The sequence below is a fragment of the Taurulus bubalis genome (assembly GCF_910589615.1).
Source record: "Taurulus bubalis genome assembly, chromosome: 2".
In the NCBI taxonomy this organism is placed as follows: Eukaryota; Metazoa; Chordata; class Actinopteri; order Perciformes; family Cottidae; genus Taurulus; species Taurulus bubalis.
In genome coordinates this window covers 44,403,340-44,426,370 of record NC_136590.1, presented here as the reverse complement: position 1 = coordinate 44,426,370, position 23,031 = coordinate 44,403,340, and the positions used below count along the sequence as shown (strand labels likewise).

Below are 23,031 nucleotides of genomic sequence, written 5' to 3'. Positions count from 1 at the left end.
GTCAAAGTAGCAGCTTACAGACACAAAAATGAAAATAACAGAGATGAAAGATGTATACAAACATAAAAATAACAGGGATTACATTTAAACAATAGAGGAAGTGCAAAAATGCAAAGTATGTGTGGTGTAGTAGTAGTGTATATGAAGTGTACACTACTACTTGTATAGATAAATAGTTGATATGGATACAATCTCAAATGTTTGCATAACTACATCCATCACCAGATACAGCTATTGTCTGTATCAGCTATTGTGATTATATTATTTAATACAGGTCATGAAACAGGAAGTAAGCCGGGTCGTTGCTGACGTCATCAACTATCCTCAGCGTCATTGGTGGACCGTTAGATAAAAACTCAACGACTTGACGTCTCATTGGTTGCCTTGACGACCATATATATACCTCCGATATCGGTGGCTCCTCCTTTTCCCCTCTCATACCGGCAAGGACAAGCAAGCCGAGCCGCTTCCCATTCCAACGGCACCTAAAATTACATTAATCAATTCGGTAAGTTATTCTTTAAATAGTCAAAGTGTTATGAAAATATATTGTGGGTCGTTTGAGTGTTGTTAGCCCTAACGTTTTGCTCGCGCGCTGTCGGTTGGTAACTGTCTGTTGGTAACGTTACTTACCGTTACGTTTGCTGACGCACGAATGGTACTTTTGGTTTTTAATGACTGGTGCGGAGTTTTATCAACAAAGACGACCAATAAAGTAAAATATTCGTAAAGACGGGAACGCTTTTTCGCGAGCATCGGCTAACGTTAGCTACTTAGCATCGTGGGAAGGGTGGGGGTTACAGATGCTGAGACGTTCGAGAATGTTCTCAAACCAACTGTCAAGCTAGCTTGTTATGAACAGCTTTCCGGTTAATTTTTCAGAACAAAAGTATTTGTATCGCCATTCGCTTGAGATTATGTATATGCTCTTACAGTTCAGTCTTTACTATTTTATGATCAAACGATTTTATGCTAATGTTTTTGATGGATTGTTCCCTTTTGTGTAGCAATAAATTAACCAGAAAGTGTTTTGTTTTGTCCAACTTCCGGTCGTAAGCTAGTGTCAGAGCTAGCGCTATGTTGTCAAGATGCCTCCTTCCAAGCCTAGTTTATATTCGCTGCAGTGAAGTCAGGGCGATGACGTAGTCACGGCCGGTGTTCCGGTTTAACAGGCGACCTTGTTAGCTGGCGACCTTTCAGCCGAAAGCGTCCGCTGTTGTCGTATTTACGACAGCAGTGTCGTAAAATAGGAACGATAACACGTATAACTAGCTGTCCTCGTGAATGCCGCTTTGTTTAATGTATGAATACAGCATCAAACCCTCTCGTATACATAATAATAATATATCATATACAAATGAAACAATGCGGCATTAACTCTTGAGTTAATACTTTGCAACCAGATCAAATCGAAAATATAGGATATTCAATCGATTTAAAATGCATTAAATAGCCCCCCAATTGTGTCTATTCAGCTCCTGAATTTGCCATATTTATGTTTTAACAAGTATTTGTAATTCAGTATTTCATGAACTGACTCAATGACACTAACACATCAAAACTTTCCTTTTTTATTTGTGTAGGAAACATGTCCAAGGGACCAGCAGTCGGTATCGATCTTGGGACCACCTACTCCTGTGTTGGTGTGTTCCAGCATGGCAAAGTTGAAATTATCGCCAATGACCAGGGCAACAGGACCACGCCCAGCTATGTGGCCTTCACGGATTCAGAGAGGCTGATCGGCGATGCAGCCAAGAATCAGGTTGCCATGAACCCCACCAACACAGTTTTTGGTACGAATTCCATCTTTTTTGTATTAATAGTGATATTGTAGTCAGTCGTTCTTGTAACACTTTTTGCGTATTTTTTTCTCTGACTCTATAAAAGTTATGTTTTTTGCACCTTTAACTGCCTGGTACCTGTCAATGGATTATGTTGAAGTGTTTACTCCTTTTGTGACAAGAAAAACAGACTGAAATATAAATGGTCTTTGATGACCTTGGTAAAGCACTTCCTCACCATGATGACTATGTTCCTGCCATTCGTAGTTTCCACCAGAGGTTGAAAGACCAATGATGGCTTAATTCCTTCCTGGGATGTCCGAGTGATTTTAATAGAAGCTGACATTAAAGTATATTTCTTTTCACCTTTTTTTAAAATACATTTCCAAATGTTTAATTTTACAGATGCCAAACGACTGATCGGTCGCAGGTTTGATGACACCGTTGTGCAGTCAGATATGAAGTACTGGCCATTTAATGTCATCAATGACAACACTCGGCCTAAGGTTCAAGTTGAGTACAAGGGCGAGACAAAGTCTTTCTACCCAGAGGAAGTCTCGTCTATGGTGCTGACAAAGATGAAGGAGATTGCTGAAGCCTACCTTGGCAAAGTAAGTCATTTGGCATTGCCCAGGGCAAAAAAATAATCTTTGCAATCTTTGATGGAAATTATGCTAATGTCTGCCTTGTTTCCTTTTAAGACTGTCAACAATGCTGTAGTTACGGTACCTGCCTACTTCAACGACTCGCAGCGACAGGCCACTAAGGATGCTGGGACAATCTCTGGCCTCAATGTCCTGCGTATCATCAATGAACCAACTGCTGCTGCCATCGCCTACGGGTTGGACAAGAAGGTAGAAAACTTGAAACGATTCCGTATCGATCAATATTCAAATTAATTGTATACATATTTTATAGTTAAGTCCAATGTATGACCAATTTGAGGAAGTTAATCATCATTTAGTAGCTTTGGGAAATGTTAACGCTAGTTTAATTTCAGGTTGGCGCTGAAAGGAACGTCCTCATCTTCGATCTTGGTGGTGGCACCTTTGATGTGTCCATCTTGACCATTGAGGATGGCATCTTTGAAGTAAAGTCCACTGCTGGAGATACACATCTTGGCGGGGAAGATTTTGACAACCGCATGGTCAACCATTTCATTTCCGAGTTCAAGCGCAAGCACAAGAAGGACATCAGCGACAACAAGAGAGCCGTCCGTCGTCTACGCACCGCCTGCGAAAGGGCAAAGCGCACCCTGTCTTCCAGCACCCAGGCCAGCATAGAAATCGACTCTTTGTATGAGGGAGTCGATTTCTACACCTCAATCACCAGGGCTCGTTTTGAGGAGCTCAACGCTGACCTCTTCCGCGGCACCTTGGACCCCGTGGAGAAGTCACTCCGTGATGCAAAGATGGATAAGGCGCAGATTCATGACATCGTGTTGGTCGGTGGCTCAACCCGCATCCCCAAGATCCAGAAGTTGCTCCAGGATTTCTTCAATGGAAAGGAGCTCAACAAGAGCATCAATCCAGATGAAGCTGTGGCTTACGGAGCTGGTAAGTGTCTTCAGCCAGATGGATGCACACACCAGTTCAGATGTCCTTCTCTCAGTTGTTTGCAGGGTTCTTACGGTCATGGACAACCTGGAAAAGTCATGGAATATTTAAAATGGTTATTTCCAGGCCTGGAAAAGTTCTTGAAAAAGATAAAGTCCCAAAAGTTTTGGAAAAGTCATGGAAATTTGTTATGTTCATGTCGGTCATTTACGCTGAGTTTGAAATAATGAATATGCTTTTAAAAGAAAGACGCTCAAAATATAAGCAGGCATATGCTCTATCTATACATGTTTATTATTTTAATCAAACTGTCTCATTCATTTGTTATTTAAGGTTTACTGTATGCTTTGGAATTCTCATTGTTAGTTTAAATACTACATTTCTCACCTTTTCTTTCCATTGTTTGTTTTTACAGCTGTCCAGGCTGCCATCCTGTCTGGTGACAAGTCTGAAAACGTCCAGGACCTGCTGCTTCTTGACGTCACCCCTCTGTCCCTGGGTATTGAGACTGCTGGAGGCGTCATGACTGTCCTGATCAAACGTAACACCACCATTCCTACAAAGCAGACTCAGACCTTCACCACCTACTCGGACAACCAGCCTGGTGTTCTCATCCAGGCAAGCGCAACACAAACTATACCAGTCTTTTATTTCGCAGTGATGACGTTTATTCCTGCCATTCGTAGTTTCCACCAGAGGTTGAAAGACCAAAGATGGCCCTGACCTTCCTTGGATGTCTGAGCGAAACAAAGTTGTCAGAACTGTAGATGCACCGTTCCAAAATTGTCTGCTTAACCCCGCATACTTGAAACAGGTCTACGAGGGTGAGCGTGCCATGACCAGGGACAACAACCTGCTGGGCAAGTTTGAGCTGACGGGCATCCCTCCTGCGCCCCGTGGTGTTCCCCAGATTGAGGTGACCTTTGACATCGACGCCAATGGCATCATGAATGTCTCCGCTGTAGACAAGAGCACCGGCAAAGAGAATAAGATCACAATCACCAATGACAAAGGTGGGTTTTTAGTCTGGCTTGAAACCTAATCTCAAATGTGCTGCGACACAATTACTAACAATTTGCAATTTGCCGCCCAGGTCGCCTCAGCAAGGAGGACATTGAACGCATGGTCCAGGAAGCTGAGAAGTACAAGGTTGAAGACGACGTTCAACGTGACAAGGTGTCTTCTAAGAACTCCCTGGAGTCGTATGCCTTCAACATGAAGTCCACTGTGGAGGATGAAAAGCTTGCAGGCAAGATCAGTGACGACGACAAAACAAAGATTTTGGACAAGTGCAAGGAGGTCATCAGCTGGCTGGACAAGAACCAGGTAAATCTATCTTTTTGTAGGCTTTATTTTTTAGGCTGTAATAAATCGGCCAGAAAACTTAAATGTCGTTTTTTTTTTTTTTTTTCTTTTGCAGACTGCCGAGAAGGAAGAATATGAGCATCAACAGAAGGAGCTGGAAAAGGTGTGCAACCCCATCGTCACAAAGCTGTACCAGAGTGCCGGCGGCATGCCAGAAGGCATGGCCGGCGGCTTCCCAGAAGGCATGGCCGGTGGCTTCCCCGGAGCCGGTGGCGCCGCACCCGGTGGCGGTGGATCCTCCGGACCGACCATCGAGGAGGTCGACTAAACATTTGAACGTCAGCCGCTACTCCTGTTATGTTTTCTAAGAAAGTAACCCTCTTTTAGCACAAGTTGCAAGAGCTAAAGAGTGTAATTTATTAAATAAAAAAACTGGTTCAGGGATCGCTTATTGACTGGTTTGGGACACAACTGGGAACAACTTTGTTTGCACAATTGAGCTGTCGGTTCATGTGTGCTAAATAGTTTTTGTATACTGAGATGTCACTGCCTTGACAATAAAACTAATCTTGTTAACCCTCTGCTGACAATTTCCTTTTATGCTCTGTAGAACCCTTCAACTTCCAGCGGACGCTGACTCCCATAGTAGTTTACATAATAGAAAGGATAATCAGGATAATCTGTGTATTCTGTTTCCATATTGGCTGCATTGGGCTTGGTGACTTAGTAAAATTGAAACTACAATAAAGTGTAAACGAAAGTCCACTATTGGTCTTGTATGCAGCAAGGATTATAATATTGTGTGGCGAGAAAATGACCAGTTATACTTTCTTTAATATTTGGGACAGTCATTTAATCAGGGTCATGGAATTTGCAAATGCTAATTTTTTTGTTCCGTTCATGTCGTTCATTTACGCTGAGTTTGAAATGGTATGCTTTTAAAAGAGACGCTCAGAATTTAAGCAGGCATAAGCTATGTATATCTATACATGTTTATTATAGTATATTATCTCATTTGTGTAGTTTAAGGTTTACTGTATGCTTTGGAATACTCTGTTAGTTTAAATACTACATTTTCCAACTTTTTCATGCATCACAAAATGATAAGTCATGGAAATCCATTGGTCAAAATGTGTATGACCCCTGCTTTAAATACAGCAGCTGGTGTGAGATAATTTGGGTGTATAGCGACATCTACTGGTCTCAGCGGCGTCCTGCACCCTCAGCCAGGACGTGAACCCGCACTTATCATGCACGCTAATGAAGCATTCATCCTCATTAATGCTGGTGAAACCACGAGGTCATTAGTTGTCACTAATGTGACGTTCCAACACGACAACACTTATTTGACACCTCGTAACACAAAAGTCGGAGCTTTTAGAAGGGGCACTTGAACGCAGCACGTGTGCGTCTGCGTTTCCATGGTTGCGTTGCTGCATAGTACCGGGAGGAGAACAGGTTAGTATCTGAACGTGTTCACTTTTCCCTCTGAATATTTCTCGAACGACACATTTCACCGCTGTCTGACGTCACTATTACCACGGTGGACGTTGTCACGTGGTCTGAACTGAAGTTTCTTCTGTTTTTACCTTAACGCTCTTGTCGTCTGGCAAAACAGCTGCTAAGCTAGCTGACACGGGGCTTTAACGTGGTACTAGTTAACCACGTTAGATTAAGTAGGTTGTAGTTAAGCTATGGGAAACAAAGAGACGTACCAACAAGCTATGTTTCACCTGTAGCATCAGTTTCCTCTTTAGAGGACCGGCCTTATTGGAGGAAAACGCCACAGCTGTTTCTCTATCGTTATTTCATTTGACGTGACGTCATTCAGGCCTACACGCCTGTGTGTCCCGTACAGACGTGTAGGAATAGAGTGACCACAGCTAGTAACGTGTGTTTCATGAACACAATGAGCGGTGACTTTATAAAGGTACGCTTTATAAATATATAGTTCCTCAAACTAAACGTCTGTTTGCTGTTGTTCCTTTTAGCCGTGTTGCTGTAACCACCGCCATTAGTGATGTCTGCTTTCTATTGAAATGCGTGACTTCCAGATTTTGTTATATTAATTTTTTCACCCTTTTCATTATTTTCACCCTTTTCAGAGTGGACATTTTGACAATCACAGTGGGTAATGCCCGTTTCCGCCACAAAAAGAGATAAAAAGTCATAATTCTGAGATAATTAAATCGAAATTATGAGATAAAAGGTCATAATTATGAGATAAAAATACTTTCTATCTCATAATTATGACTTTTTATCTCATAATTATGACTTTTTATCTAATAATTTCGACTTTCTATCTCAGAATTATGACTTTTTATCTCAGAATTTCGACTTTCTAGCTCAGAATTATGACTTTATCTCATAATTTCGACTTTCTATCTCATAATTATGACTTTTTATCTAATAATTTTGACTTTCTATCTCATCATTATGACCTTTTATCTCATAATTTCAACTTTATTATCTCATAATTATGATTTTTTTGTGTGTGGTGGAAACGGGCTTCCATATAAAACACAGGTGTAAATTGAAATGAAAAAAGATGGCCATTTAGGTGTTTCAGTTTCAGGGTCCTGGCCTTCTGCAACGAATAGTCAACATGTACCTCCTAACGTCTAACCCTGACCACTTGTCCTTGACCTCTGTGGACAACGTCACGGGGTCAAGGAAAGATGGGAAGGAGAATTCATGAGGTCGTTAGGAAAAGACAACCGCGGTGTTTAGAGGATCACTTAGATACCTCCGGGTCATTTCCCTCAGTCAGACCAGTACCCTCATGCTTGAGACAACGCTGACACACGGGTAGTGGAGGTTATTCCAGTGCATTTTGTGAACTTGGGTTAATTCTAACTTGTTGACAGAAAGGGGGTGAATAATACATGCAAGAAGTTAGACCTGCAACGTTCCCAGACAGAATGGTGCAGTTCAAAGCCTTGAAATCAATACATGAATGCTCAACATACTTCTGCTGCTTTTACAGCCTGCTGTTCTTCGAGTACAATAAATCTGTGTGTTGGTTGCAGAGTTTGTAAGATGAACAGATCTTCATGAAGCAGACGGTCTGCCTCCATCATAAACATGGTTAAGGGACTGAAACATGAACATATGTCTCAAGTGTTGAAGACTGAGCCAGTGAGGCGTCCTTCTCCCAGACAGGCGGTTCTGGCCAACCAGCGGGACTCTGTGCAGTCCGACACCGAGAGCATGGCGCACGAGAGAGCTCACCAGCAGGGAGATGACAATGCAGGCGGTGATGGTGAGGAAGCGGAGGATCCTCAGATCTATGACAGCCTTGATGCAGCAGCACACCCCCATGCCAAACGGACCCCCGCCGTGTTCCAGACTGGATACCTGGACACTCAAATGGACGAAAGAGAGACGACAAGGTAAGGTTCTTCGTCACGTTACGTTCTGTTTGTCGGACACAGTGCAAATGATTTGATGCTGCAATGAAATGATGGCATTCAAAGTAACATGAGGACATGTGCTACCTTGAATACCATCATTTCATTGCAGCATCAGGTAGCAGTGGAAAGAGGTGTGTTCTGACACCAAACTTTGATGCACTAGCAACCACCGTGGACCACAGTGTGTGTCCTTAGTATGCAGACTACATGGACCATGGTGTGTGTCCTTAGTGTGCAGGCTACATGGACCACAGTATGTGTCCTTAGTGTGCAGGCTACATGGACCATGGTGTGTGTCCTTAGTGTGCAGGCTACATGGACCACAGTGTGTGTCCTCAGTGTGCAGACTACATGGACCACAGTGTGTGTCCTTAGTGTGCAGGCTACATGGACCATGGTGTGTGTCCTTAGTGTGCAGACTACATGGACCATGGTGTGTGTCCTTAGTGTGCAGGCTACATGGACCATGGTGTGTGTCCTTAGTGTGCAGGCTACATGGACCACGGTGTGTGTCCTTAGTGTGCAGACTACATGGACCACAGTGTGTGTCCTTAGTGTGCAGACTACATGGACATCACACTCCGTACCCTCGGCCCCCAAACCCTTGATCTCAACACAAAATCAATGACAAGAAATTCAAAGTGAAAACCACCGTCACATGATTGAAACTGTAAGCATAACAAACTGAAAAAAGACCGACATAAAGAAGAAAATCTGAGGATTGTCGTTAAAAGGCACAGAATGCAAAAAGTACAACCTAAATAAAATATAAAGATGAACAGCAGAGACCACCAGTCATAGGTAAAAGAAAATGGAAGCTCGGCATGAAAATGTGTGCAGATTTAAATATGAACTTGTTCCTCTTTCAATGTCAAGTGTGACTACTGGAACTTGATCACGACATCAGCTAAACAAGCTGGTCCGTCTCACCACTCAGTAAACTGCAGACAAACAGCTTCCTGTCTTTTATCTCAAATATTAATACCACATAATTTAATTGAGTTAAAGTAACTATTATTACAGGAGAGAGAAAAAGAGTACATGACATTAATGCACACAGAATACTTGTTGGGTTTAGCCTTTAATGGAATTTGTTGACAAGAAGAGAAATAAAGAATATCAGCCAGCTTCTCCTTCCAGCGTCTCTAGATTAATACATGTGACTCAATAGAGTTATGATCTTTGTCCAGCAGATGGCAGTGGTTTATGTTAGTGGCACTCTTTCATTTCTTGGTGATAAAAATGTAGAAAATACCTTTTTGTTATGTTTTTATCACAATATTTGCTGTGTATCCTGGTGTATCCCAATAATAACATAAACGTGGCATTATATAAGCTATTCACCATGATGATAATGAGATGGGCCTGTACTTGTTCAATTTGCCTATTGAACTAGACCGTCACGTTCAGTGTCTGGGACAAATTAATTGAAATTAAGCAGATAATAGGGCTGTTTAGATGGTATACAGCAAGGAGAATGGCAGAAGCAATCAAACCTTTTACGTTTAAACAGTACATGGATGATGAAAGATAAATAGCCCTCATTCATCACTTAACAATGAAGTGGTGTCAGTTATTTAATGAGATGCAGGCACCGATGGCACATTGTCGTGAAAACAGCCTAATTCAGCAGCTTTCATTTGAGGTAAATTAGATTTTTGTTTTGTTTGGGTGGATCACAATAAGTGGTCACTCATGCTCCATTAACAAGGATCATTGTAGCTGAAAAGGAGATCTCTCTTTCTCTCTTCTGAAGGAGCAGAGGTAGGCATCTATGGTGGGAACAACACCACATCTGTTTCTGCACTCTATTCGCTCCACAGCCACAGTCATTTCCCTCCAAAATAGAGAAGGGGCATTCTCCTCTTCCCCGCCATTAACCCGTGCAGATTGATGCCCACCAAGTGTACAAAGTACATTGTTTCAGGGGAAAATGACCATGACATATTCTCACAAAAGGCTCCATTTCACAGTCCCATTCCCATCACCGTGTTCTCACAGCGCTCCTCAAAGTGGGTAAGCCTTTTCACACAGTGCCATTGCATAGTTTACAAACCCAATGGGCATTTCTCATTCAAGCAAAAAAGATTCCTATAGAAGCAACTCCATTCATCCCTCTTAACTATGTTTTACAGCTCGCTCGAAATATTGTGAAAGGATATTTGAGTATAGTCAGCTTTTTTTTTCATTTTCCCATTCAGTGTGTGTCACAATATTTCTTGGGGCTTTTGTATTTAGGTGTCTGTATCTCGGGCAAGAAATATTAGGCTCGCTAGTGTTGGAAGCATCACGTTCAATGTCTGTAATGCATTCTCCAACTTGTTTGAGTCTGAGTCATTAGAGAGACATCCCTTACCCTTTTGGCCTCATCGAACTGAAGGGCCCTACACCTAGGCAACCCTCCCCCCGACGCACAACATAACGGCAGGAGAATCAGGCTCTCCTCGTCCTCCCCGTAAGCACAACAAAGAGGCTCTCTGCTATTTATTTTAATGAGATCTTTTCATCACCATCAGAAAGAGCATTTTAGCCCGCAATTTTCAAGCCATTTCATAAGCTGAAAATTGCCGTTTGTGAACCATTCCCCCGCTAGTAGCTCTCAAACACACTCTCATTAGTGAGCCTGGAGGTGAAAATACGAAAATTATCTGTAAATACAGGCACATAATCTCCCTCATCTGTTTCAATTTTAGAAGTCTCTGATAAGGCCCGGCTCTCTTTGTTTGAGGACATCATCATTCTGATAATTGTCTAATGCCTCTTGTTCCTTTGACCTGAAGTAAAGGCCTATGTGACATTCAGGTGTCTGCACAACTTCCTTTGGATATGGACATGTATTTAATAAAGCTGCTTACCACGAATTCAATATGATTGAGCTTGTACTTTACATATATTGACATATTCTTTGATAATTAATTGCTTTCTTTTCTCCTTTTTTCTTAATTGATTGCACTTAGCAATAGAATTATACATTACTGATGCAACTATTAGTCTAAGGCTAGATGTATTGAACATATGATCACTATTGCCGTTGTCTTTTTCTAACCTCGCAGCCAGCTGCTCACTGGCGATGCCTATTCTGACCTACGCTATGACCCCAACTGGAGGACCAACCTGAGGGGAGCTGGCCGCTTCAACAAGAGTCCACACGCTTCTGTTGAGGACTACCAGGTCCCTAAAGAGGAACCTGCCAACAGCCAAGGACCCGCAACAAAGGGAGGATACAGATACGTCGTCAACACGAGTCCAGCTGTTATAGTGCCTGACCGGCCGTACCGCCTTCACCCACAAGATGTCCACACCAGCGCAGTGACATCTCCCCGCAGTCACAACAATGCCTTACAACTCCCATCACCAGAGGCTGACCATACAAAGCTGTCTGGCAGTGCCGCTAAAAATGAAGGTGACAAAAGTGTACAGATGTGTGTGAGTAGCTGTGACAATGCTGGGGGAAATGCTAGCAGGTCACCTGAGCTGGCCAAGGATATGCTGAGCGGACATGCTATGTACATCCACGAATCTACGACCCACGTCCTGCAAGAACGGAGAGGGGCTCAAGGGAGACCCGCTCAAAAACAACAAATGAGCACATTTCCCATGGTTTTATCCAACAAAATGTCAGAGGACATAGTGGAACGCAACAAAACAACCCTGGGACGCCCAGCGCCCAAATGTGGCTCCTATGCGAGTGTGCATGGACGTAAGCAGGAGACCGCTCATAACATCAATAAGGTGTGTATATCATTGTCAACCAACAACACATGCTGACGGTTAAAACCTCTGTATGAGGATGAGATTGTTGTCATGTGATAAACTTTCAGGCAGCCTAGTAATGGCCTCTCTTAGGCAGTGCCTCTCTGGAAAGAGGTTGCAATTACAGAAGCAGACAGCAGGAGCTGCACTAACATTGATAATGATTCTTGGGCTGTCGAGCGTCTCTTACACTTACAGGACTGAAGGTTAGGTCTTACGGGCCTACCGGAAATATTGGGATGAAATATACAATATGAATTCTTTGAATCACAAAATAAACCCGCTTGAGTTTTTGTGATGGCCAGATTCATCTACTGGATCTTGAATGACCTTTTTGTCCTTCTACATTTGAGTTTGTTTTGGAAAGGGAGATAGTTTGTGATGTATATTTTAGGCAGTAAGTATAGCTTTTGTAGTGATAGTGATGGTGATGGTAGCGCTGTGGTTAAACACAGAGGTCAGTTCTGGGTCTTGTTAGTGCCCATGCACAGCACATGCTGTTGTGTCTTTCATATCTTTCAGAGATCTGCATTTACGGTCCACTCAGGTGAGAAGTAGTGTGAGTGTCAGTATATTCACTCCTCTTGGAGACGCTGTTAATGGGCGGTTCCTTGAATGCATCTTTTCCCCGGAGCAGAATATAGGCCTTGTTTGTTTGCGTCTTCGTTTTCTTTCCTTTCTGCACGTTTGTGCTCATTTAGTAACATTATTTGTATCTATATGCCTTTTATTGTCATCTCAGATAACTAAGAGAATATCCTATGATGTTTGCTCTGACCCAGTCTGGAAAATTAATTTGGCAGAGGAGCATAGCTGTTTTCATCTGCCTTCTTCTCCACCATATGAAAAGAGCCATGTCTGGCAATGCAGTGCTTATTATGAGTTGATGTGTACAACAAGAACATCAGAGACGCATGGTTACCAATAGGCTCTTAGACATCCCTGCACCTGGCACAGTGGCATAATTGGTAGGGATGGCCCGCATTCCCCATTTGTTGGGCCACAAGACTGTTAGCCGGCTATAATACCCCCCCAAACCATCTGAGCCCCAGCCCTCGACAATGTCTCATATCATCACCATTTACATAGTCAAGAGCCGTTAGCTTTGTGCAATGGTAAACAGAGCCACAGCCTTTCCCTCTCCGGAACCCTTGTGTTTTGTCATTTCCCTCTGAATTCGCTTATTAGTTTTCCATTGCTCCGTCTCCCAAAAGACGTGTCTCACTTAATGGGGGACATGGGGCACAAAAGAAGGGGCACCAATTTGCACATCGTCTATTTCCTGTTTCATCATAAGATTAATCTATGAATTGGGTATGTTCGGGCAATTGTGTAACGTATCAACAAAAGCTGATCAGAAAAAGGCTTAAAGTAAAGTCATTTTAAACCATATTTTTAAAACAGACTCACCAAAATAAAGGGATATCTACGTAACAGCTGCGGTTCATTGCAGCATTGTGATTAACATGCCAATCCACCCCAAAACAGAATAAACATACATGGGAACAAGAGCAGGTGTCTTTTTAGACTTTTCTTTGACCTCACAGTGGGAAATGCTCAAGGCACATTTTTGTTTCACTGTTAAATCAAATGCACAAATATTGAACTGATTCCACAGATTCACCGTTTCTGGTTATAAAGACGGCACCTTCTGGCGCCTCCCGTCTCAGACTGGGGTTTGGAATATAGGTCTGAAGGAAATATTATATTATTAAATGATCAAAGAAGTAACATATGAGAATATTGTTATCTTCCACCTTCAGTATTTGATTTGTGGTAATGTCATTTTAAAGGTCAGATAGAGACACAGAAACCACTTCTCATACGAGGATAACCACATGTTCTCCCACAAACATATGTGTGCTTCCCCCCACCCTTTATATCCGTGGCTCCTTGCAAAAGACAGCAACACTCCATGTATAAATCACATCAGTTTCACAACTCAATATGTGTCCAGACAAGCCAGTTGTTACGAGGTCCTTTCTTTTAAAATAGCCCATTTGGTCTTTTGAAGACCGCAGGCCATCTGAAGGCAACTTGTGATAATTAGACGTGCTATTAAATGTACACAATTTCCTAATGCAGCAAATGTTTAGCTCAGCCAAGTGGCAGCAGCCATGATTGGCTTCATCGGGGCTCGGGCCTCCTTTGATAAAGACAGAAGTAGCAGATCAATCTTCTGCTATTGCACTCACCCCTTAGAGTCCCTACTCCTCGTGCAGGCCCTCACTTCAAAGCCAGGGCAACATAATGTACAATCTTTTAATAGCTTTAGACCAAAGCTCTGGGGAGCTCTCTGCCACTGTATACCCTGCCTCAGTCTAAACACCTAATCAAGATTACCTGGGCTGGCCACAATAGCAGCTAAATGCAATTCAAGATCCAGAGCCCCTTTTGAAGTCATCATTGCAAAAAAAAGCAGATGTTTCCTGGGAACAGGAGGTAATACAACTTGCTGCAATTGCCAGACTTTGTTGTGCCACCGTCTCGCAGGGAAGCAATTACGAGCCTCCCAATTTAGTAAAAAAGATATTACACAGTTTAGCATGCTCAAAATGCAATACAGGCTTGATCATTTGCTCCAACTGATTGGGATGTTTATAATGGGTGACAAAAGGCAAGGAGGCAGGGGGAATGGGTAAAGGTGTGTGTGCGAGTGTGTACACTGCTGGACATGAAGTAGACACTGACACCTGCTCCATCCTTATTGATCATCCGTAACAGCACCCACATGTCTAAAAGGCTCTCTGGCATTTCAAAAAAGATTCTCCTATTTAGTTGGTGAGTTAATGTATGACTTTTCTACAGTTAATTACCAAAAGAATGTCTTCAAAAGCCGGAGACAGAGGACCATACAGCCATCTCAGCCTATTAGAGGCCATCACAAACACACTTATTGATGGATATGTTACAACTGGATCCACTCATTCCTTGTGACCTTCACCTATTCAAGCTCACAGAATTGGTGGCATTCAGTGGAAACGTCTTCAGCCTGTCAATACCATCGATCCACTCAGGTGGTCCTCTGCCACGCAGGGGAGTCCTGAACTTAACTAAATGATTTTCATTACAGCATTAACTGAACATATTTCCATGCCACAAACGGGTACATTAGGAACAACTGAAACAGTAAATGGATGTATTATGATGCGGTCCAATAAGATAGGCATTGATAGTAATAGATGCAGTATTGATGCCACTGAGTCTAGGTTTAGTTTAGTTGGTTTCAATGGGCTTCAGTCCCCAGTGTGTAGACAGACACAATATAAAGAACTGTTTCAACATTCCTTACTATCAGCACGTTGCTTTCTCTTTGTGCATGAAACTGCCAATGAGACGGCCAGTTCAAATCCCAAGCTGAAGACACACCAGTTGAGGGTAGGACACCCTTGATCTTTTCACGTGGTTGACATGTCAGCCCAAACAGCATCGGTAAAAGTAGTGATATCTAGTTATTTTGCAGTATGATGCCTAAGTTCTTGCAATGGCCACCTATCATCGTGTCTTCTACTTTCCTTAAGGGAATATGAACACAATGGCGGATGCTGTTGTCACACTGGGGCTTGCCAGACATGATTTAAAAGAAAAAAAGAGGAGCCAGAGTGAAAAGGAGAGGATTTTTGAGAAGCATTATTATTTCGAGCACTTGAGCAGCCACCGTGGCGCTGCCGAGCGGATGAGAATCAATATTTTCCCACTGGAACGGGCGAAGCTGATGGTTGCTAAATCAGCGGCATTAGATGCATGATGTTATGTTTCTTTATTTGGACAGGGACCATTTTCACTCGCTCATAGACCTCCTTGCTAAATAATTTGGTGAGATCATGCAAAGAAGAGCTCCAGCCCTTCTTACACTTGGGAATGAAATGTGCCTCTTGTAAAGAGCTCGTGTTTGTCTGTTGTTGTTTTTCGGATGTGAATGGGTAGATTCAGAGTTGATGCTTTGTGCTCCAGACCAAGCTATACTCTGCATGTTAGCATATTTCACTCCAGAGGATCCAGAAAGTCAACATTCATAGCAGCAGTCCTTGCCTATGATGATGAACAAATGAGATCCACAATTAGACTTTATTCGCTGGTATATTTAAAACGCCGTATTCTAGTTGGCTATGCTAGTGACTGTGTCTGTTATTACATGCCTATTTTCTCTTTGGATACGGAGGTTTTATGTGGGAAATCATGTTATAGGCTCAGATTGTATGTTTGTCACTATCAGTACCCTTTTGTTGCTCTGACTTTTTACATCAATGAAAAAATGTTATCCTCAGACTGTTAATCCCGCTCTAACCCCAGGGCCCCCAGATCAGCGAAAAGAAGAAAGCCCAGCGGAAAGAATACCACAACCCCCCTCCGCCGGGGCAGCAGCCTCCTGCCCCGGGGGTCAAGGCCGAGTGGGGAGACTGTCTGAGCTCCCCATCGGCAGGACCGGCCGCCGTAACTCAGCCGAACCCCCAGAAGACGACTCCGTCATCGCAGCCTTTGCTGCCCACCATCCACCTCAGCATCAACCTCAACACTTCGTCCCATCTCCTTCCGTTAATCCAGCAGAGAGGCCAGGATGACATCATCAGTTTAGCATCTCTTCACGGTTGTCCACATTGGAGGCCTGCATCTGAACATGAACTCGCCTTGTCCCCTGGAAGTCAACAAACAGATCCAGGAAGGTCCTCCCAGATGTCTTGGAGAGCCGTAAACGTACATCTGCACCACCGAGACCTGGACAGTTGCTCCGAACAACGGCAAAGGTGAACCATTTATGCAATTTTGTGAGAAAAATATCACATTTTGAGAACGTCCTTGTGAAAATTGGATCATTACTGCACCAAATAATAGCGGTCAGATAGAAGAAATAAAATAAAAAACACACCAGAGCAACCACAACACAATGATTTAAATTAAATCACAAATTATATGTTGATGTAAACTGACAAGCAATGATACACCATATTAAACTGAAAGAACAGATAAGCATATGCGATATATATATATATATATATATATATATATATATATATATATATATATATATATATATATATATATACACACACACAGTAAAAGTCGGGTTACAAGCCGCTCCTACCTCCGGTCAGTGTCCCGCTGCTGCTAGCGCTGCTGCTAGCGCTGCTGCTAGCGCTGCTGCTAGCTCCCCGCTGCTGCCGCTAGCTCCCCGCTGCTACCACCACTGCCCGCATCCCCTCTGCCCAAGTCGGGTGTCAAGCCGGGGATGGTCCCGCTACCTTCGGTGGTTGTCCGGGAGCTAGCGGGGAGCTAGCGGAAGTTAGCGGGCAACTAGCATGAGCGCCAGCTGGCTACAGCGGGGAGTAAAAGGGGACACTGACCGAAGGTAGTAGTGTAACCCGACTTTTACGGTATGAAAATCATCATGGCCGTTCTCAGTATTCATCCACCAATAACTGTGTGTTTCAGGACAACTGCGTTAAAGTGGCCAATAACCTGTGGCGGGGAAGGCCAGGATTGTCCGCGTGAGGTTCACACGAGGGAATTTCCACAAAGCCTCCCCAGGACACACACCACCAATTTGTCACTGGGCTCTGGCTCCTACCCAGTTCTGCCGGCTATAGAAAAGTCCGTGACAGGAAAAGAGCCTGAGCCGAGCCCTGGTGTGAATAGAAGCAGCTCTAACGGCTATCTGGATCAGATGGAGAAACAGAAGCGACTGAGGGCGAGAGTCACTTACAAGGTTGGTGCATCTGTGTCCCACAACGAGGGAAACTGAATGTTGACCGCTTTTTCACCTCCTTTAGAGGTTATATCAGTGTTTCATTGCATCTCAGTACGGCTGCCATCTAATCTGGGATGTCACACAGATAATAAAAAACACCACGTGAGTATTTGTTTGAAATGCATGCATTTAAAAACGGTGGTTAAACAAGGCTCAAGGGCCACCAAACTCACTCAACACACACTGAATAATTGCGTTCCAGTTAGAAAAATAAGAACTCATTATGCGGTTTCACCGAACAAAAGTGACACATGAATTCTTCAATTGAGTGGCATTCCCCTTTAATCCCCACGTACACGAGAGGTTACACAAATAAATGCCCCTTTGAAGTCCCAGATAATCCCCTCAGCTGTCTCCATGCAGGGACAGCTTAATCCAGCAGGAGTGTTCTGGTGACTAAGGGCACAAAACATCAGGTTAATTGTCTAGCTCCACTAAGCTCCACTTAATTGCCATAAGATGATGACTATATAAACCACAGAGCTGCAGGCTCTGAAAAGCCATTTAAAGATGTGTTAGAGGATGAGGTGATTAGAAGGTAGAGCGTCTGTGAGGCGCAGGGCCACTAAAGATGACCATTTGCATTTAATGATTTGGCTGTTGTTTTTTTTCCCTCTCCTTTGGTTGGCCAGGCTGAGATGGGTCCTGATGTTACTCAGTCGGGAATATATTTAAATACAGGTGACTGTTGCAAAAAATACTTTGGGACAAGACTCACTGTTAAAACTAACCCCAGAATCGGTGCTTGGTATTTTAAACATGGCTGTCCTCGCTTTAAGTTTACCTTGCACAGCAGCTGGATTCGCAATATCACGAGATTATGTGAGGTTTAGGTTTAGGTGTGTGAGACGGGGCTGAGAGTTATCACTTATATCACAACTCAAGAGGATTTCTTCATTGAAACGGGAACAAAGAACGGCACCGAGGGCTTTTTCTGATGGAAATGTGTTTTCGCTCTTCTCCGGACTCACTTCGGCACGAGTTTGATTGACAGATGCTCCATCCAATCACCTACCTTTTCCAAACCGCTTCCAATGACCGCTTGTCAAATGATTCTGTGCCATACTACGAGAGGACAATGTGATCTCTGCACAAACACAGACAGCTTGGTGATACGTAGAGTGTTTGGGTGTTCGATGATTTGATCTAAGGAGGAGCCGGATTTGGGGGATTTTACCGTAAAAGTCGGGTTACAAGCCGCTACTAGCTTCGGTCAGTGTCCCCGTTAGCTCCCCGCTGTAGCCAGCTGGGGCTCCTGCTAGGGCTCCGTTACTTCACCGCTAACTTCCGCTAGCTCTCTGCTAACTTCCGCTAGCTCCCTGAAAACCACCGAAGGTAGCAGGACCAGGCTCGACACCCGACTTGGGCAGAGGGGACGAGCAGTAGCAGCTTCAGCGGCCGGTAGTAGCAGCAGCGCTAGCTAGCCATAGCTATTTTTAAACAAACATTTCTGGCAACAAAATGCTTTTTGACAGTTTTTTTTAATTTATATCAGAGAACCAGCAAGAAGCTCAGAGGCAATACTTTGAACCCATTCCAGTTTCATTCCTGTGTTTTTAGTTAATTTAGTTAGTTTTAAGTTAATTTATATATATATTTTTTTCAAACCAAGAATGCTTTTATTATATGTTTATGTAAACTGACAAGCAATGATACACCATATTAAACTGAAAGAACAGATGAGCATATGCGATATACAGTATATACTGTAAAAGTCGGGTTACAAGCCGCTCCTACCTCCGTTCAGTGTCCCGCTGTAGCAAGCTAGTAACAGCGCTAGCTAGCGTTGCTACTAGCTCCCCACTCCCGCTAGCGCTGCTCCTAGCTTGCTACAGCAGGGACACTGACCAGCCGTAGGAGCGGTTTGTAACCCAACTTTTACGGTACTTCATTTACTTAATTTCTCCCATTATATCCTGAGATATATTCTATCTTGCTTTAGTTATCCGTCTATTGATACTTAATAATAATAATAATAATAATAATAATAGTAAAAAGTGGCCAAAAAAGTGTATTAATTAATCTTCTTAGTGTGTGTGAATAAATCTAGACTAAGTTACACTATTCAAATGTGCAGGACGATCGTAGCAGAATCATGGCCTCAGTAAGGCAAAAATATCAACAACGTAAGGCTACTGTTTGAAAATCAAAGAAGATATGAATTAATCAGAGTGCTCACATAATAACAGAGTACTTCGAGAGCTCTAGACGTTTGATGAATTCATGAACGATCTCTAAAATCAGCAGGGGGCTATAGGGTTATGGATGTTAGCGTCTTATCTCTCTCGTCGAATGTCCCTTCCCTTCCTTGTTGTTTCCCGTCGGTCTTTGGATTGAGACAATGAAGTGAGATGTAATTAGAAATTAAAGTTGTATTTACTCCCATGAAAGGCAAGCAGGTTTGCACGATACGTACAATAAACAGCACGGCATTGTGAAACAACAGCTAGACGATGGTCGCATGTATCTCGGCCAATCATTTTATTGATTTTACCATCAAATATATAACGCTGAAACAGAGAGGGATCAAGAGCAAATCAGTCAACGACCGGCTAGACTTGACCAATCAAATTGGAGTATCTATTCTTAGTCTGGGTCACCGCTAGTAGAGTGTATCATGTGTTTTGTTACGAACAATTGAGTTAGCTAGACCCAAGGAAGGCTAGAAGTACGATGAGGGGTTTAGACTTCACATATATGCCCTGCGGTGCCCAGCACGCCTCACCCTCTGACCTCCGTCTCACCGTGTGAGCCGTCATGTCTGACGAGATTACAGGCTCAGTTTGTAAAGCAGTCCTGGGCATGAAAGCAGATGAGCGTGACTTAGAGGTGGAGTGAGAGGAGAGAGGGCTCGGAAAGAAAGGTTCCCTTTTGTGTCCGCGGCCAATGGCCAAAGCAAACTGAAATCCTCCTTCCGAAAAGCAGCCAGTGAAATCTGGAATGATTAGCTCCCTTTTGTCTGGAGCAGCTTGTGGATTGCATGCGCCCATGTGCATATGGACACGCACACTCATATACACACATGCACACACACACACAGAAACACACACACAGAGACACACACAGAAACACGCACGCACGCACATACATACACGTGCACACACACATACACGCACACGCACGCACGCACACACATATATCCACATGCACACACACACACACATATACACATGCACACACACACACGCACACAAACACACACATACAGAGACACACACAGACACACACACATACAGAGACATACACAGACACACACAGACACACACACACGCACGGACACACACGCACGCACATACATACACATGCACACACACGCACATACACACAGACCCACACAGACACACACACACGCACGGACACACACGCACGCACATACATACACATGCACACACACGCACATACACACAGACCCACACAAACACACACACATACAGACACACACACCGATACACATACAGAGACACAGACAGACACACACACACACATACACGCAGACACACACACACATACACGCAAACACACACACGCAGATGTGCACAGACACACGCACAGACACACCCCCACACACACACACACACACACCCACACACACACACACACACACACACACACACCACCATCATAGTGGCTGCTGTGTGTGTGTGTGTGTGTGTGTGTGTGTGTGTGTGTGTGTGTGTGTGTGTGTGTGTGTGTGTGTGTGTGTGTCATGGTATTTAACAACCTCTGATGCACACAAACTAACATACAGGAGAAATAGGTTTCTGGCTCCTTTGGAACAAATTGGGTGGTTAGCAAGACTTAGATAGCAACTATCGGACGAAACACCACGTACACACAATTGCCATCAACATTTTAAGAAGAAGAATCACGTGACTGAACAACTTGTTTGATTGAGAGGCGATCTCACTGAACTACAGTGGGATGTCTCTGGGTTTGTTTCTGCCAGCTAGAGGAGGCCACACAAGAAGTGTTACAGAACGTTTGGTGAAGACTGTCCCGCTATGTCTTCAGCCAGGCCTTTGTCTATTATTTGGTGTATTAATATTATTATTTTCTCAGTGTGCCATTTGTGCCCAATGACATAAAAAAGGATCCAAATTGCAGTCAGGAAGGTATTGTTCATGGTGCCACTTTGACTGCCATCCTCTCTCTCTCTCTCTCTCTCTCTCTCTCTCTCTCTCTCTCTCTCTCTCTCTCTCTCTCTCTCTCTCTCTCTCTTTCAGGCATACAGTCTTAAAAGCTACAAGCAGCTGGAGTCAGATATAAATCTGCGAGGCCTGGGTCCTGACTACACAGCCATAGAAGAGACAGTGAGTATTAAGTCTTAGTGGCAGGTTGGAACCAACACCCTCTCCCTTTCTAAGAGTGTCAGAGAACTACGGTGGCCTTCAGGTACTCTGATCAATACTCTGTTCTTCTACATTCAATTCAGTTTATTTTGGATAGCCCAAAATCACAAATTACAAATTTGCCTCGGAGTGCTACATGACATGATAATAATAGATTAAAATATATCTAAATATTGTTTCTAGAGCAGCAAAAGTAACAACAAAGTCTCGATATAAAGTCATTCATAACTCACGAAAACAACTAACCAAAAACTAACCAAAAATGTTGAATAAATAACATTTCTGAGTGAAGCTTATAAATAATGAAGAACACAGACACCTGTCAGGATCATTAATTCATCATGTCCTCATGTCCTCTGTCCTCTGTCCTCTATCCTCATGTCCTCATGCCTTCATGTCCTCATGTCTTCATGTCTTCATGTCCTCATGTCCTCTGTCTTCATGTCTTCATGTCCTCATGTCCTCATGTCCTCTGTCCTCATGTCTTCATGTCCTCATGTCTTCATGTCCTCTGTCTTCATGTCTTCATGTCTTCATGTCCTCATGTCTTCATGTCCTCTGTCTTCATGTCTTCATGTCCTCTGTCTTCATGTCTTCATGTCCTCATGTCTTCATGTCCTCATGTCCTCTGTCTTCATGTCTTCATGTCCTCTGTCTTCATGTCTTCATGTCTTCATGTCCTCATGTCCTATGTCCTCTGTCTTCATGTCCTCTGTCTTCATGTCTTCATGTCCTCTGTCTTCATGTCTTCATGTCCTCATGTCTTCATGTCTTCATGTCCTCATGTCCTATGTCCTCATGTCTTCATGTCCTCATGTCTTCATGTCCTCTGTCTTCATGTCTTCATGTCCTATGTCCTCATGTCTTCATGTCTTCATGTCCTCATGTCTTCATGTCCTCTGTCTTCATGTCTTCATGTCCTCATGTCTTCATGTCCTCATGTCCTCTGTATTCATGTCCTCTGTATTCATGTCCTCATGTCCTCTGTATTCATGTCCTCATGTCTTCATGTCTTCATGTCCTCTGTCTTCATGTCCTCTGTATTCATGTCCTCATGTCCTCATGTCTTCATGTCCTCTGTCTTCATGTGTTCATGTCCTCTGTCTTCATGTCTTCATGTCCTCATGT

At 43.3% G+C, this 23,031-nt stretch overlaps 1 protein-coding gene across 1 annotated transcript; it reads left to right on the top strand.

The window, feature by feature from the left end:
• The first annotated feature begins 431 nt into the window (after nt 1-431).
• hspa8 (heat shock protein 8) lies at nt 432-5,223 on the top strand. The gene is made up of 9 exons (XM_079237286.1): nt 432-508; nt 1,584-1,793; nt 2,187-2,392; nt 2,483-2,635; nt 2,782-3,337; nt 3,753-3,955; nt 4,152-4,350; nt 4,431-4,663; nt 4,758-5,223. The coding sequence occupies exons 2-9, from the start codon at nt 1,589-1,591 to the stop codon at nt 4,968-4,970; spliced, it is 1,968 nt and encodes a 655-aa protein (XP_079093412.1). The 5' UTR covers nt 432-508; nt 1,584-1,588; the 3' UTR covers nt 4,971-5,223.
• Nucleotides 5,224-23,031: the final 17,808 nt, after the last annotated feature.

Excerpts from the sequence above, each read along its gene's own strand:
- hspa8 (XM_079237286.1), top strand. The coding sequence starts at position 1,589 with ATGTCCAAGGGACCAGCAGTCGGTATCGATCTTGGGACCACCTACTCC. Across the intron at positions 3,956-4,151 it reads AGCCTGGTGTTCTCATCCAG|GTCTACGAGGGTGAGCGTGC; the intron begins GCAAGCGCAACA and ends TACTTGAAACAG. Across the intron at positions 4,351-4,430 it reads CACAATCACCAATGACAAAG|GTCGCCTCAGCAAGGAGGAC; the intron begins GTGGGTTTTTAG and ends TTTGCCGCCCAG.